At 45.7% G+C, this 17,988-nt stretch overlaps 1 protein-coding gene across 3 annotated transcripts in view; it reads left to right on the forward strand.

Moving 5' to 3' along the window:
* The first annotated feature begins 9,291 nt into the window (after positions 1-9,291).
* Positions 9,292-17,988, forward strand: part of slc47a1 (solute carrier family 47 member 1) — a 37,141-nt gene continuing 28,444 nt past the window's right edge. For 2 of the 3 annotated variants that reach the window (XM_082973766.1, XM_082973767.1), the window contains exons 1-2: positions 12,222-12,323; positions 12,642-12,710. Coding sequence is in view for 1 of the 3 variants with exons in the window: in NM_001141764.1 (NP_001135236.1) it covers positions 9,306-9,518; positions 12,222-12,323; positions 12,642-12,710 (384 nt within the window). In the remaining 2 variants the exon portion in view is untranslated. Of the gene's footprint in view, positions 9,519-12,221; positions 12,324-12,641; positions 12,711-17,988 lie in introns of those variants that run through there. The other variant, NM_001141764.1, reaches the window with a different exon arrangement.

The raw sequence follows: 17,988 nt of genomic DNA on the forward strand, positions 1-17,988 counted from the left end.
AGGTGATGTTTAGGAGTGGCTGGCCCAGGTTATATTTAGGAGTGGCTGGCCCAGGTGATGTTTAGGAGTTGCTGGTACAGGTGATATTTAAGAGTGGCTGGCCCAGGTTATATTTAGGAGTGGCTGGCCCAGGTTATATTTAGGAGTGGCTGGCCCAGGTGATGTTTAGGAGTTGCTGGTACAGGTGATATTTAAGAGTGGCTGGTGCAAGTGGTATTTAAGACTGGCTGATGTTGATGAGAGCTACACTTCACGTCAGCTGAGGTGTTGGGGAGAGCTACACTTCACACTTCTGATTGACTAACTACACACTACAGATTGATTGAATGCACACTCTACTGATTGATTGACTACACACTCTACTGTTCGGTGTACCTGTCGTTCACATCTGGTAGCTTTGGTCAGTACTATCTGTTGTCTGTGTGCAATGCACCTTTTAAAAGGTAGTGTTCCTGCGTTGTCGGAGATTTGCAGTAAACTCTGCACATGTTGGCTTCATCAGTACTGTGCAGCCGTATTCATCGACCTGGCCAAGGCTTTCGACTCTGTCAATCACAACATTCTTACCGGCAGACTCAACAGCCTTGGTTTCTCAAATGACTGCCTCGCCTGGTTCACCAACTGCTTTTCAGACAGAGTTCAGTGTGTCAAATCGGAGGGCCTGTTGTCCGGACCTCTGGCAGTCTCTATGGGGGTGCCACAGGGTTCAATTCTCGGGCCGACTTTTTTCCCTGTATACATCAATGATGTCGCTCTTGCTGCTGGTGATTCTCTGATTCACCTCTACGCAGACAACACCATTCTGTATACATCTGGCCCTTCTTTGGACACTGTGTTAACTAACCTCCAGACGAGCTTCAATGCCATACAACTCTCCTTCCGTGGCCTCCAACTGCTCTTAAATGCAAGTAAAACTAAATGCATGCTCTTCACTACTCTGGACGGTTCTGACTTAGAATATGTGGACAACTACAAATACCTAGGTGTCTGGTTAGACTGTAAACTCTCCTTCCAGACTCACATTAAGCATCTCCAATCCAAAGATAAATCTAGAATCGGCTTCCTATTTCGCAACAAAGCCTCCTTAACTCACGCTGCCAAACATACCCTCGTAAAACTGACTATCCTACCGATCCTTGACTTCGGCGATGTCATTTCCAAAATAGCCTCCAACACTCTACTCAGCAAATTGGATGCAGTCTATCACAGTGTCATCCGTTTTGTCACCAAAGCCCCATATACTACCCACCACTGCAACCTGTATGCTCTCGTTGGCTGGTCCTCGCTTCATATTCGTCACCAAACCCACTGGCTCCAGGTCATCTATAAGGCTTTGCTAGGTAAAGCTCCGCCTTATCTCAGCTCACTGGTCACCATAGCAGCACCCACCCGTAGCATGCGCTACAGCAGGTATATTTCACTGGTCACTCCCAAAGCCAATTCCTCTTTTGGCCGCCATTCCTTTCAGTTCTCTGCTGCCAATGACTGGAATAAACTGCAAAAATCACTGAAGCTGGAGACTCATATCTCCCTCACTAACTTAAAGCACCAGCTCTCAGAGCAGCTCACAGATCACTGCACCTGTACATAGCCCATCGGTAAATAGCCCACCCAACTACCTCATCCCCATATTGTTATTTATTTTTGCTCTGTTGCACCCCAGTATCTCTACTAGCACATCATCATCTGCACATCTATCACTCCAGTGTTATATTGCTAAATTGTTTATTTCGCCTTACCTCCCTTATCTTACCTCATTTGCACACACTGTATATATAAATTTTTCTATTGTGTTGTTAAATGTATGTTTGTTTATTCCATGTGTAACTCTGTGTTGTTGTTTGTGTTGCACTGCTTTGCTTTATCTTGGCCAGGTCGCAGTTTTACATGAGAACTTGTTCTCAACTAGCTTACCTGGTTAAATAAAGGTGAAATAAAATAAAATAAGGAAATAACTTTTGAATGGCGCATTGTCCAAACCCGTGATCAGATTGAATCTAGGTTTTTGGAAAACATACGTGTAACAACAGTTTATCATCACAGCCATTATTAACCAGCAGTGGGTAAAAACCTCTTTGGGGCATGTGGGATGGTAGCATCCCACCTGGCCAACATCCGGTGAAATTGCAGAGCGTGAAATTCAATATACAAAAGTAGTAACCATTCTTTAGCTTAGAATCTTGGTATTCGAACCGCTTTGTCTGATTTACAAAAGGCTTTACGGCGAAAGCATAGCATTTGATCGTCTGAGGACAGCGCCCCACCCACTTCCCGCATTAACATAAATTCATAACCTGCACAGGTGTCACAAAACTCAAAAATAGCGATAAAATAAATCACTTACCTTTAAAAATCTTCATATTTTTGTAATCCAAATCCAAAGGGTCCCAGTTACACAATGAATGTTTGTTTTGTTCGATAAAGTCCTTCTTTATATCCCAAAAATGTCAGTTTATTTGCCGCGTTTGATTCAGAAATCTACCTGTTCCCCAATTCAAACAACATTTCTAATCCAACCTCAGGTATGTAAATAATCAATCAAATTTAAGACGGAATATACTGTGTTCAATACCGGAGAAAAAGAATGAGGAGAGCACACTCATTCACACGCGCCAAAAAAATAGAGTCCTTCTGAGGTATACTTCGAAAGAATACGTATACTTCTTCATTTTTCAAAAAACAAGCATGAAACAATTTCTAAAGACTGTTGACATCTAGTGGAATCCATAGGAACTGCAATCTGGGTCCTAATTATTAGACTTTCCCATAGAAAAGCATTGAAAAGCATTGAAAAGTCCAATGACCTCAACAACAAAAAATTCCTGGATGGATTGTCCTTGGGGTTTTGCCTGCCAAATCAGTTCTATTATACAGACAATATTTTAACAGTTTTAGAAACTTCAGAGTGTTATATGCATATCCTAGCTTCTGAGTTTACTTTGAGTACCTCAGTCATCCAAACTTCTGAATACCTACCCGGAAGAAATCACGGTTACACAGTGTTTCTTTCTTAAACAAATCTACTTTGAAGGAAAAGTATGCACCTCACACATGGTTATGGGCTTAAAAAAGACACTGTCACTGATTTATTTAGAATTCAAGACACACTTAACCAGCATTCTGCAGCAATACGCCATCCCATCTGGTTTGCGCTTAGTGGTACTAACATTTGTTTTTAAACCAGGCTGTGTAAGGGCTATTTGAACAAGAAGTAGAGTGATGGAGTGCTTCATCAGATGACCTGGCCTCTACAATCATCCGACCTCAACCCAATTGAGATGGTTTGGGATGAGTTGGACCGCAGGGTGAAGGAAAAGCAGCCAACAAGTGCTCAGCATATGTGGGAACTCCTTCAAGACTGTTGGAAAAGCATTCCAGGTGGAGGCCAGGGCTCTAATTTAACAAACCTAATGCAATGGCGGTAGGCGGTAGCAGGAATAGGTGTGTCAGGAATACTGTAGGTTTAGGGGTGTGGCCCTGTTGACCAGACCGCGATCTGACCAGAAGCGATCAGGACACGCAGGTTGAAATATCAAAACAAACTATGAACCAACTATATTAATTTGGGGACAGGTCGAAAAAGCATTAAACATTTATGGAAATTTAGCTAGCTAGCATTCTGTTGCTAGATAATTTGCCCTGGAATAAAAACATCTGGTTGGTATTTTACCTGAAATACTCAACGCCCTCTACTCAGACAATTCATCCACATTTTCTCAACCAGCTTCACTTGGAATGCTTGAGAACCAGTTTCATCCCCATTAGTTCCTGCCAAGGCAGCAGCTACTCTTCCTGGGGTCCTGCAAAATTAAGGCAGTTTATACAATTTGAAAAACATTGCAATAAATTCACAGATTTCACAGCAAACTTCACAGCAAACATTCACAGATTTCACAGCAAACTACTCCACCGCTACCACTTATCTACAGTACAAAATCCATGTGTACGTGTGTGTGTATAGTGCGTATGTTATTGCGTGTTTGCATGTGTCTGTCCCAATGTTTGTTGCTTCACAGTCCCCGCTGTTCCATAAGGTGTTTTTTATCTTTTTTTAAATCTAATTTTACTGCTTGCATTAGTTACTTGATGTAGAATAGAGTTCCATGTAGTCATGGCTCTATGTAGTACTGTGCACCTCCCAAAGTCTGTTCTGGACTGTGAAGAGACCTCTAGTGGCATGTCTTGTGGGGTATGCATGGGTGTCTGAGCTGTATGCCAGTAATTTAGACAGATAGCTCGGTGCATTCAACATGTCAATACATCTCATATATACAAGTAGTGATGAAGTCAATCTCCCCTCCACTTTGAGCAAGGCAAGATTGACATGCATAATATTAATATTAGCTCTCTGTGTACATCCAAGGGCCAGCAGTGCTGCCCTGTTGTGAGCCAGTTCTTTTTTTGTGACACCTGACCACACGACTGAACAGTAGTCCAGGTGTGACAAAACTAGGGTCTGTAGGACCTGTCTTGTTGATAGTGCTGTTAAGAAGGCAGAGCAGCGCTTTATTATGGACAGACTTCTCCCCATCTTAGCTACTCTCTCCTCTTCCATCCTATCATCTCTTCCCTCTGCTCAACCCTTCTCCAACCAATCTCCTGATTCTGCCTCCTCAACCCTCCTCTCCTCCCTTTCTGCATCCTATGACTCTCTATGTCCCCTATCCTCCCGGCCGGCTCGGTCCTCCCCTCCTGCTCCATGGCTTGACGACTCATTGCGAGCTCACAGAACAGGGCTCCGGGCAGCCGAGCGGAAATGGAGGAAAACTCGCCTCCCTGCGGACCTGGCATCCTTTCACTCCCTCCTCTCTACATTTTCTTCCTCTGTCTCTGCTGCTAAAGCCACTTTCTACCACTCTAAATTCCAAGCATCTGCCTCTAACCCTAGGAAGCTCTTTGCCACCTTCTCCTCCCTCCTGAATCCTCCTCCCCCCCCCCCCCCTCCTCCCTCTCTGCGGATGACTTCGTCAACCATTTTGGAAAGAAGGTTGACGACATCCGATCCTCGTTTGCTAAGTCAAACGACACCGCTGGTCCTGCTCACATTGCCCTACCCTATGCTTTGACCTCTTTCTCCCCTCTCTCTCCAGATGAAATCTTGCGACTTGTGACGGCCGGCCGCCCAACAACCTGCCCGCTTGACCCTATCCCCTCCTCTCTTCTCCAGACCATTTCCGGAGACCTTCTCCCTTACCTCACCTCGCTCATCAACTCATCCTTGACCGCTGGCTACATCCCTTCCGTCTTCAAGAGAGCGAGAGTTGCACCCCTTCTCAAAAAACCTACACTCGATCCCTCCGATGTCAACAACTACAGACCAGTATCCCTTCTTTCTTTTCTCTCCAAAACTCTTGAGCGTGCCGTCCTTGGCCAGCTCTCTTGCTATCTCTCTCAGAATTACCTTCTTGATCCAAATCAGTCAGGTTTCAAGACTGGTCATTCAACTGAGACTGCTCTTCTCTGTGTCACGGAGGCTCTCCGCACTGCTAAAGCTAACTCTCTCTCCTCTGCTCTCATTCTTCTAGACCTATCTGCTGCCTTTGATACTATGAACCATCAGATCCTCCTCTCCACCATCTCCGAGTTGGGCATCTCCGGCGTGGCTCACTCTTGGATTGCGTCCTACCTGACAGGTCGCTCCTACCAGGTGGCGTGGCGAGAATCTGTCTCCGCACCACGTTCTCTCACCACTGGTGTCCCCCAGGGCTCAGTTCTAGGCCCTCTCCTATCCTCGCTATACACCAAGTCACTTGGCTCTGTCATATCCTCACATGGTCTCTCCTATCATTGCTATGCAGACGACACACAATTAATCTTCTCCTTTCCCCCTTCTGATAACCAGGTGGCGAATCGCATCTCTGCATGTCTGGCAGACATATCAGTGTGGATGACGGATCACCACCTCAAGCTGAACCTCGACAAGACGGAGCTGCTCTTCCTCCCGGGGAAGGACTGCCCGTTCCATGATCTCGCCGTCACGGTTGACAAATCCATTGTGTCCTCCTCCCAGAGTGCTAAGAGCCTTGGCGTGATCCTGGACAACACCCTGTCGTTCTCCGCTAACATCAAGGCGGTGACCCGATCCTGTAGGTTCATGCTCTACAACATTCGCAGAGTATGACCCTGCCTTACACAGGAAGCGGCGCAGGTCCTAATCCAGGCACTTGTCATCTCCCGTCTGGATTACTGCAACTCGCTGTTGGCTGGGCTCCCTGCCTGTGCCATTAAACCCCTACAACTCATCCAGAACGCTGCAGCCCGTCTGGTGTTCAACCTTCCCAAGTTCTCTCACGTCACCCCGCTCCTCCGCACACTCCACTGGCTTCCAGTTGAAGCTCGCATCTGCTACAAGACCATGGTGCTTGCCTACGGAGCTGTGAGGGGAACGGCACCTCCGTACCTTTAGGCTCTGATCAGTCCCTACACCCAAACAAGGGAACTGCGTTCATCCACCTCTGGCCTGCTGGCCCCCCTACCTCTGAGGAAGCACAGTTCCCGCTCAGCCCAGTCAAAACTGTTCGCTGCTCTGGCACCCCAATGGTGGAACAAGCTCCCTCACGACGCCAGGACAGCGGAGTCAATCACCACCTTCCGGAGACACCTGAAACCCCACCTCTTTAAGGAATACCTTGGATAGGATAAAGTGAGTATAAAGTAATCCTTCTAACCCCCCTACCCTCCCCCCCAAAAAAGATATAGATGTACTATTGTAAAGTGGTTTTTCCACTGAATATCATAAGGTGAATGCACCAATTTGTAAGTCGCTCTGGATAAGAGCGTCTGCTAAATGACGGAAATGTAAATGTACCTTTGTATCAATATGTTTTGACCATGACAGTTTACAATCCAGGGTTACTAAAAGCAGTTTAGCGAGCTCAACTTGCTCATTTCCACATTATTTATTACAAGATTTAGTTGAGGTTTAGGGTTTAGTGAATGATTTGTCCCAAATTCAATTCTTTCAGTTTTTGTAATATTTAGGATTAACTTATTCCTTGCCACCCACTCTGAAACTAACTCCAGCTCTTTGTTTAGTGTTGTAGTCATTTCAGTCACTGTAGTAGCATGTGTCTGTCCCTATGTTTGTTGCTTCACAATCCCTGCTGTTCCATAAGGTGTTTTTTTATCTTTTTTTAAATTACATTTTACTGCTTGCATTAGGGTCTCGAGCTTAACGACGAGTTTGGAGGGTACTATGATGTTAAGTGTTGTAGTCATTTCAGTCGTTGTAGTAGCTGACATGTATAGTGTTGAGTCATCCACATACATAGACACACTGGCCTTACTCAAAGTCAGGGGCATGTCGTTAGTAAAAAAATTTAAAAGCAAGGGGCCTAAACAGCTGCCCTGGGGAATTCCTGATTCTACCTGGATTATGTTGGAGAGGCTTCCATTAAAGAACACCCTCTGTGTTCTGTTAGACAGGTAACTCTTTATCCACATTATAGCAGGTGGTGTTAAAGACATAACATATACATTTTTCCAGCAGCAGACTATGATCAATAATTTCAAAAGCCGCACTGAAGTATAACAAAACAGCCCCCTCATTATGTGTATCATCAATTTCTCTCATCCAATCATCAGTCATTTGTGTAAGTGCTGTGCTTGTTGAATGTCCTTCCCTATAAGCTTGCTGAAAGTCTGTTGTCAATTTGTTTACTGTAAAACCGCATTGTATCCGGTCAAACACAATGTTTACCGTTCAAAAGTTGACTAAGGGTTGGTAACAGGCTGATTGTTGGGCTATTTGAGCCAGTAAAGGGGGCTTTACTATCCTAAGGTAGCGGAATGACTTTTGCTTCCCTCCAGGCCTGAGGGCACATGCTCTCTAGTAGGCTTAAATTGAAAATATGACAAATATAGCAGTAGCAATATCACCCGCTATTATCCTCAGTAATTTTCCATTCAAGTTGTCAGACCCCGGTGCCTTGTCATTGTTGATAGACAACAATAATTGTTTTACCTCTTCCACACTCACTTTACGGAATTCAAGATAACAGTGGTTGTCTTTCATAATTTGGTCCGATATACTTGGATGTATAGTGTCAACGTTTGTTGCTGGCTTGTCATGCCTAAGTTTGCTTATCTTGCCAATGAAATCATTAAAGTAGTTAGCTTATCAACGGGTTTTGTGATGAGTGAGCCATCTGATTCAATGAACGATGGAGCTGAGTTGGCTTTATTCCCAGAATGCAAAGCTTTTTACTATCATTCTTAGTATAGTTTCTTCTTCTTTTTAATTCAGTTTAGTCACATGACCAATCGGTTGTGCGGCCAGACTTATTGGCTACTTTGAAGAATCTCAAACATAAAATATATTTTGATTTTGTTTTAACCCTTTTTTTTTGAGTTCACTACAGTACGTTATTTCATAATGTGTTGATGTCTTCACTATTGATCTCTACAATGTAGAAAATAGTACAAATAAAGAAAAACCCTGGAATGAGTAGGTGTGTCTAAACTATAACAAAACCATTTGACATAAAAACATGTGAGATCAAAGGTTAAAGTGCATTTAAGAGGAGGCTGGGTCAATGGCTCCACACACACACACACACACACACACACACACACACACACACACACACACACACACACGCACCACACACGCACACACGCACGCACGCACACACACACACACACACACACACACACACACACACACACACACACACACACACACACACACACACACACACACAAACACTGCTACAGCCATATTCTCAGTCATTCATTAATCAGATGTTGTAACACACAACTCAGATCAGGGCTCAGAGAGTACATTTAGGCATTCCTCAACAGATTACTGAGTCCTGTAACACACACACACACACACACACACACACACACACACCCACACACACACACCCTCAGCCTAACTTGGCCACTTACAGCGACAAAACATGAGCCTGTTTGTGGCTCTCTCTCTCTCTCACTCTCTCTTTCACTCTCCTTTCTTCTCTTTCCCCCTGTGTTCCTCTGGGAGGTAGTTGGCTGTTTATTCAGTTACAGGGACGTGTGTGTGTGTGTGTGTGTGTGTGTGTGTGTGTGTGTGTGTGTGTGTGTGTGTGTGTGTGTGTGTGTGTGTGTGTGTGTGTGTGTGTGTGTGTGTGTGTTTCTCTGCCTCTGTGAACTGACTGATTGACTGTGCTACGTTACCTCACAGGGCACGTAATCTCTCTCCCTTTCTGTCCCCCTCTCGCTTCCCCTTTCTCTCTCTCTCTCTCTCTCTCTCTCTCTCTCTCTCTCCCTCTCTTATGCTCCCTCTCTCCCTCTCCCTCTCTCTGTCTCTTTCTCTCGGCTGAATGGAGAAGGCAGAATTTGTAGGTTCGTTGCCGGGGCCTGGCCTGGTTGCTGGGGATGTAGTTGCCTTGTCGAAGGTGGTGCAGGGTACAGGCGAAGAGCCGGCGGGGACAGCGGTCAGTTCCAGACTGTTCCGCTGTGTGTGTGTCCGACGCTGGATACCCCTGGCCTACAGAGAGGAACTCTACCATGTACTGAGACTCACAGGACCTCTGGTGAGACACAAACTCTGTGTGTGTGTGTGTGTGTGTGTGTGTGTGTGTGTGTGTGCACACGTGCAGACGCATGTTCAGCGTAGTTTCCTCCCAGCGACTAGAGTTATTGTAAATGACTGTTATTATAGATACACTACATGGCCAGCAGTATCTGAACACTCCGAATTATTTAGTCCCCGAAATATTTAGTCCCCAAATCAGTGGAATCGGCTATTTCAGCCACACCCGGTGCTGACAGGTGTATAAAATCGAGCACAAAGCCATGCAATCTCCATAGACAAACATTGGCAGTAGAATGGCCTTTTCTGAAGAGCATAGTGACTTTCAACGTGGCACCGTCACAGGTCAGTAAAAATGTTCTATCCTCAGTTGCAACACTCTACTGAGTTCCAAACTGACTCTGGAAGCAACTTCAGCACAAGAACTGTTCGTTGGGAGCTTCATGAAATGGGTTTCCGCGGCAGAGCAGCCGCACACAAACCTAAGATCACCATGCGCAATACCAAGCATCGGCTGCAGTGGTGTAAAGCTCACCAGCATTGGACTGTGGAGCAGTGGAAATGCGTTTTCTGGAGTAATGAATCACGCTTCACCATCTGGCAGTCCGACGGATGAATCTGGGTTTGGCGGATGCCAGGAGAACGCTACCTGCCCGAATGCAGAGTGCCAACTGTAAAGTTTGGTGGAGGAGGAATAATGGTCTGGAGTTGTTTTTCATGGTTTGGGCTCTTTAGTTCCAGAGAAGGGAAATCTTAACGCTACATTATACAATCACATTCTAGATGATTCTGTGCTTCCAACTTTGTGGCAACAGTTTGGGGAAGGCCCTTTCCTGTTTCAGAAGGACAATGCCACCCTGCACAAAGCAAGGTCCGTACAGAAATTGTTTGTCTAGATCGGTATTGAAGAACTTGACTGGCCTGCACAGAGCCCTGACCTCAACCACATTGACCACCTTTGGGATGAATTGGAACGCCGACTGCGAGCCAGGGCCTAATCGCCCAACATCAGTGCCTAACTCACTAATGCTCTTATGGCTGAATGGAAGCAAGTCCCCTGCAACAATGTTCCAATATCTAGTGGAAAGCCTTCCCAGAAGATTGGAGGCTGTTATAGCAGCAAAGGGGGGACAAACTCCATATTAATGGACATGATTGTGGAATGAGATGTTCGATGAGCAGGAGTCCACATACTGTTGGTTATGTAATGTATGTCTGGAGTCACTGTCACTTATAGATTCAACACAGAATCAAATCAGTAAGACATTCATTGCCCCTTTATAAAACCAGTCATAAGACCTTTATAAAACCAGTCATAGCACCTTCATAAAACCAGTCATAAGACCTTTATAAAACCAGTCATAGCCCCTTTATAAAACCAGTCATAAGACCTTTACAAAACCAGCCATATCATTGTTATGAAACCAGTGATAAGAACTTTATAAAACCAGTCATATCATTGTTATAAAACCAGTCATAGCCCCTTTATAAAACCAGTCATAGCACCTTCATAAAACCAGTCATAAGACCTTTATATAACCAGTCATAGCCCCTTTATAAAACCAGTCATAGCCCCTTTATAAAACCAGTCATAAGACCTTTATAAAACCAGTCATAAGACCTTTACAAAACCAGCCATATCATTGTTATGAAACCAGTGATAAGAACTTTATAAAACCAGTCATATCATTGTTATAAAACCAGTCATAGCCCCTTTATAAAACCAGTCATAGCACCTTCATAAAACCAGTCATAAGACCTTTATAAAACCAGTCATAGCCCCTTTATAAAACCGGTCATAGCCCCTTCATAAAACCAGTCATAGCACCTTCATAAAACCAGTCATAGCACCTTCATAAAGCCAGTCATAAGACCTTCATAAAACCAGTCATGGCCCCTTTAAAAAAACAGTCCCTTTATAAAACCATTCATAGCCCCTTCATAAAACCAGTCATAGCACCTTCATAAAACCAATCATATCATTGTTATGAAACCATTCATATCGTTGTTATAACACCAGTCATAGCCCCTTTATAAAACCAATCATATCATTGTTATGAAACCAGTCATATCATTGTTTATAAAACCAGTCATAGCCCCTTCATAAAACCATTCATAGCACCTTCATAAAACCAGTCATAGCCCCTTCATAAAACCAGTCATAGCACCTTTATAAAACCAGTCATAGCCCCTTCATAAAACCAGTCATAGCACCTTTATAAAACCAGTCATAGCACCTTTATAAAACCAGTCATAGCCCCTTCATAAAACCAGTCATATCATATTTTAGACTTATCCCCCAAGTGTTCCCATGAGAACATGTTTTCGACTTGTCTTGGCAGAGAATAGACTGTTGGCCTCACATGGAATACAGTTGGTGCTGCAGGACAGAACTCACTGTTGGTGCATGTGTGTGTGTGTGTGTGTGTGTGTGTGTGTGTGTGTGTGTGTGTGTGTGTGTGTGTGTGTGTGTGTGTGTGTGTGTGTGTGTGTGTGCGTGTGGTGTGTGTGTGTGCGTGCGTGCGTGCGTGCGTGTGTGTGTTGTGTGCGTGCGTGCGTGCGTGCGTGCGTGCGTGTGTGTGTGCGTGTGGTGTGTGTGTGCGTGCGTGCGTGTGTGTGTGTGTGTGTGTGTGCGTGTGGTGTGTGCGTGTGCGTGTGCGTGTGCGTGTGTGTGTGTGTGTGCGTGCGAGCGCATCTTTTACAGCTGGTGTCTCGGATCCTGAACTTCTTGCTCCCGTTTGTCATCACCATATTCTGTGGTCACCTTGGCAACGCAGAGCTGGCGGGATACGCACTGGGCTCTGCGGTATTACCCACAATTACCTACTCTGATTGGTTCTCTGACTGGCGTGTATAACCAATCACATGATGGATTTGGTGTGATCTTTAAACACGTTGCATGTTGGACTGACATGAACTTAAATTGAAATTATAATTATTTTAAAATATAAATAAAGATTTTAAAAAAAATAACATTAAAAAACATGTTGCAGACAGACAGACAGACAGACAGACAGACAGACAGACAGACAGACAGACAGACAGACAGACAGACAGACAGACAGACAGACTATCTATAATATTGTGACTTCATAATAAGAGTTGTTGTTGTTCTTCCTATCAGGTGATCAATGTGACCACTACCTCTACGGGCTACGGACTGGCTCTGGCCTGTGATACCCTCATCTCTCAGGTTGGTAGGACCTCTCTCTCTGTGTGTGTGTGTGTGTGTGTGTGTGTGTGTGTGGTGTGTGTGTGTGTGTGTGTGTGTGTGTGTGTGTGTGTGTGTGTGTGTGTGTGTGTGTGTGTGTGTGTGTGTGTTTTGCTATCCTTGAGAGGACCAGAAGTTCACACAAGGTTAGTAAAAAAAAGGAAAATTCTGACAAGTGGGGACATTTCACACAAGGAAAAAGGCTATTTTAGGTTTATAGGTTAGGGGTTAGGGGTTAGGGGGTTAGGGTTAGGGTTAGGGGTTAGGGTTAGGGTTAGGGTTAGGGGGTTAAGGTTAGGGTTAGGGGTTAGGGTTAGGGTTAGGGTTAGGGTTAGGGTTAGGGGGTTAAGGTTAGGGTTAGGGGGTTAAGGTTAGGGTTAGGGTTAGGGTTAGGGTGTTAAGGTTAGGGGTTAGGGTTAGGGGTTAGGGTTAGGGTTAGGGTTAGGGTTAGGGGGTTAAGGTTAGGGTTAGGGGGTTAAGGTTAGGGTTAGGGTTAGGGTTAGGGGGTTAAGGTTAGGGGTTAGGGTTAGGGGTTAGGGTTAGGGGTTAAGGTTAGGGTTAGGGGGTTAGGGTTAGGGTTAGGGGTTAAGGTTAGGGGTTAAGGTTAGGGTTAGGGGTTAAGGTTAAGGTTAGGGTTAGGGGTTAGGGGTTAAGGTTAGGGTTAGGGTTAGGGGGTTAAGGTTAGGGTTAGGGTTAGGGGTTAAGGTTAGGGTTAAGGTTAGGGGTTAAGGTTAGGGTTAGGGGTTAAGGTTAGGGGTTAAGGTTAGGGTTAAGGTTATGATTAGAGAAACCATAATTTTTTATGGGAATCAAATATTTGGTCCCCACAAGGTGTGTGTGTGTGTGTGTGTGTGTGTGTGTGTGTATCAGAGAGGTGTATATAGTTTGTGTGGATGAAAGGCCTGTTATACTCAGTGTGTTTTATTTACTGTTTAACGATGTTGTTCCTTTAGTGTCACACCTTGATCTGTTTCACCTGTCCTTGTGATTATCTCCACCCCCTTCCAGACGTCGCCCATCTTCCCCATTATCCCCTGTGTATTTATACCTGTGTTCTCTGTTTGTCCGTTGCCAGTTCGTCCTGTTTTGTCAAGTCAACCATCGTTTTTTGTTCTCAGCTCCTGCTGTTCCCTGTCTCTCTTTTTCTCGCCTTCCTGGTTTTGACCCTTGCCTGTCCTGACTCTGAGCCCGCCTGCCTGACCCTGAGCCTGGCTGCCGACCTGTCCCTTTGCCCCACCTCTGAATTATTGAACTCTGCCTACCCTCATCACGCTGATGGCCGGGGAGAGCTCTCACTGATGTGTGGGAACAACAGCTGTCTATATGCGCTAGTCTGGAGGGGTTTGTGGGAAAAGTGAGGAAGGTTTTTTGATGCCCCGTTCTCCGGTAGAGAGGCCATCCGGAAGCTAATCCATCTTCGGCAGGACTCCCTCAGTGTAGCTGATTATGCGGTGGATTTCTACACGTTGGCAGAGGAGAGTGCTTGGAATCAAGAGGCTCAATGTTCAATATGTTCCTGCACGGTGTCTCGGAGGAGGTCGAGCTTGCAGCCCGGGAGTTACCGACGGAGCTCGATTCCCTCATCGCTCTGATCATCATCCGTATCGATGGGCGATTACGTGAACGACAGAGGGAGAGGAAATTGGATTTCTCTCGCACGCCCAGGGATCCCACCTTGCCTCTGAGACTTCCCGGAAGCTCCCGAAGGTCTCGTTGCCGAGAGAACCCGAGGCTGCCGAAGACAGATGAAACATATTGTTTATCTCAGACTACTTTGTTTGATTTCATTAGCGTAGAGGGCACTATTTTCACCTCCGGATGAAAAGCGTGCCTAATGTTAACTGCCTGCTGCTCAGGCCCAAAAGCTAGGATATGCATATAATTGATATATTTGGATAGAAAACACTCTAAAGTTTCCAAAACTGATAAAATAATGTCAGTGAGTATAACAGAACTGATATGGCAGGCAAAAACCTGAGAAGAATCCATCCAGGAAGTGGAATTATTTTATTTTTGTAGTTTTCTATTGAATGCCATTACAGTATCGATTGACTTAGGACTCAAATTGCACTTCCTATGGCTTCCACTAGATGTCAACAGTCTTTAGAAATTGTTTCAGGCTTGTATTCTGAAAAATGAGGGAGTAAGACCAGTCTGAATGAGTGGACACTGCAGTGTCCCAGAGGTTTTTCATGCGCACGGCCGAGAGCACGCCTTTCTTGTTTTCCTTTTATATTGACGAAGCTTTTGTCCAGTTGAAATATTATTGATTATTATGACTTAAAAACAACCTGAGGATTGATTATAAACATTGTTTGACATATTTCTATGAACTTTACGAATACTTTTCGGATATTTTGTCTGTCTGTTGTGACCGCCTTTGAGCCTGTGGATTATTGAACAAAACTTTTTTTGGATATAAAGAGGGACTTTATCGAACAAAACAAACATTTATTGCGTAAATGGGAGTCTTGTGAGTGCAACCATATGAAGTTCATCAAAGGTAAGTGATTAATTTTATCACTATTTCTGACTTGTGTAACTCCTCTACTTGGCTGGTAACTGTTTGTAATGATTTGTCTGCTGGGCGCTGTTCTCAGATAATCGCATGGTTTGCTTTCGCTGTAAAGTCTTTTTTAAATCTGACACCGTGGTTGGATTAACAAGAAGTTTATCTTTAAACCGATGTATAACACTTGTATGTTTCATGAATTTCTATAATGAGTATTTCTGTTTTTGAATTTGGCGCTCTGCAATTTCACTGGATGTTGGCCAGGTGGGACGGTAGCGTCCCACACCCCCTAGAGCGGTGTTAACAAGGACTCTCCTCCTCACCAATACAGTATATTGTTGAGTCGTTGTGCTGCCACAGAATGAATTGTTAGTAAGGCCTCAAAAAAGGTTTTTATACCAGAGCTGCGAGAAAAGTTCTATATATAATTGAAACAATGTTGCAATTGTTTGTGAGAATGCCAACAGGTGTGGTTCCTGTGGGGGAAAGATTCTATTGGGAAAGGTTCCCGTGGGGGTTGCCATGGAAGCCAAGAGGGGAGTGAGGTATGTGTGTGTGTGTGTGTGTGTGTGTGTGTGTGTGTGTGTGTGTGTGTGTGTGTGTGTGTGTGTGTGTGTGTGTGTGTGTGTGTGTGTGTGTGTGTGTGTGTGTGTGTGTGTGTGTGTGTGTGTGTGCGTGCGTGTGTGTGTGTGTGCTCAAACACACATGCATGTGGGTGTCTGGGAGAGGAAGTGTGTCCATCTGATGAATGGGCATGTGCCTGAACTCAATTTTATACACTAATTGTAGTCTCACCCATTACTTTCTAATGACTGGTCAATTTTAACCGTTAACACCACAGGTGTACAAAAGCTAAATAAAACACCCAAAATGTAATGAAAATCATCAAAATGTATTTGATGTGTTCAGATGCCCTGTGTGGACAAAGTCATGGAACCTTATGACAATCAGATTAAATGAATTTTCAGAGAGAAAACTTGTAAATCGGGCCAATTCGACCGGAACACAGCAGGAGGGTTTAATAGACCAGGCTCACTGGTAGGGAGACTCTGCTGGGCCATATGGAGAACGTTCCTCCTTCCCTTGCTCGCACCCCTTTTCATGCCATTCTGCTGTGGGGAGACCAGTCCAAATCTCTCCGGGTTCTCATTCACTTTGGGGCTAACGAGACCTTTTTGGATGCAACCCTGGCATCCGAGCTGAACATCCCCACTCAGTCCCTTTCCATTCCCATGGACGTTAGAGCGCTGGACGGGTGCTCTATAGGCCGAGTCACCCACAACACCGCTCCCATCAACCTACCTGTGTCAGGGAACCACAGCGAGGCTATCCAGTTCCTGCTCATCAAGTCCCCTCAGATTCCCGTGGTATTGGGATTCTCCTGGTTCCAGTGACCCCTCATTAACTGGTCTACTGGTGCCATCATGGGCCAGAGCCCGTTCTGCCACGCCCACTGCCTGAAGTCAGCACAACCTGCCCCGGGACGTCTTCCTGGGAGCTTGGAAGGTGCCCCGGACCTCTCCACCCTTCCCGCGGAGTACCAGGACTTCCGGCAGGTGTTCAGTAAGGCCCGGGCCACTTCGCTCTTGCCGCACCGACCTTATGACTGCGGGATTGACCTTCTCCCCAGCATGACTCCGCCCCAGGGACGACTGTACTCTCTATCGGGACCAGAGACCAAGGCGATGGAGAACTACATTGGGGACTCCTTAGCTGCAGTATTCATTCGTTGTCCTTCTTCCGCCGTGCATCGACTACCAGGGTCTCAACAACATAATGGTGAAGAACCGCTACCACTCATCTACTCGGCCTTCGAGCCGCTCCTTCGAGCCGCTCCTTCGAGCCGCTCCTTCGAGCCGCACCGTGTTTTCTAAGGTGGATCTACAGAACGCCTACCACCTGGTGTGGATACGGGAAAGGGACGAGTGGATGACCGCCTTCAACATGGCCAGCGGTCACTACAATTATCTGGTCATGCCTTTTGGCCTCCCAATGACCCTGCTGTGTTCCAGGTCCTGCTGTGTTCCAGGCTCTGGTCAATGACGTTTTCCGCAACATGTTGAATCGGTTCGTCTTTGTCTACCTAGATGACATCCTCATCTTCTCCCGTTCCACCCAAAGAACATGTGCTCCTCATCCGACAGGTTCTCCAATACCTCATGGAGAACCAGCTGTTTGTAAAAGCAGAGAAGTGCAAGTTCTGTTGTTCCACCATCCCTTTTCTGGGTTTCATCATCGCCGCAGGGAGTGTGCAAATGGATCCCAGGAAGGTGAGAGCGGTGGTGGATTGGCCCCAGCCTACTTCCAGGGTGCACCTGCAATGCTTCCTGGGGTTTGCCAACTTCTATCACCACTTTATCTGGGGTTACAGCACCCTGGCTTCCCCCCTGTCCGCACTCACCTCACCCAAGGTTCCGCTCACGTGGTCTCCAGCTGCTGACCAGGCATTCCGGGACCTCAAACATCGCTTCACCACACTTCCCATCTTGGTTCATCCGGACCCTTCCCGTCAGTTCGTGCTGGAGGCCGATGTTTTGGATGTCGGAGTGGGGCAGTCTTGTCCCAGCGTTCTGCCCTGGACCTCAAGCTACATCCCTGTGCCTTCTTCTCCCACCGCCTCAACGCCACAGAAAATAACTACGATGTGGGGAATCATGAGCTTCTCGCAGTGAAGATGGCGTTAGAGGAACAGAGGCACTGGCTGGAGGGGGCAGAATATCTGTTCATCGTGTGGACCAACCACAAGAA

Source organism: Salmo salar, chromosome 04 (genome assembly GCF_965601325.2).
Source record: "Salmo salar chromosome 04, fSalSal1, whole genome shotgun sequence".
In the NCBI taxonomy this organism is placed as follows: domain Eukaryota; kingdom Metazoa; phylum Chordata; class Actinopteri; order Salmoniformes; family Salmonidae; genus Salmo; species Salmo salar.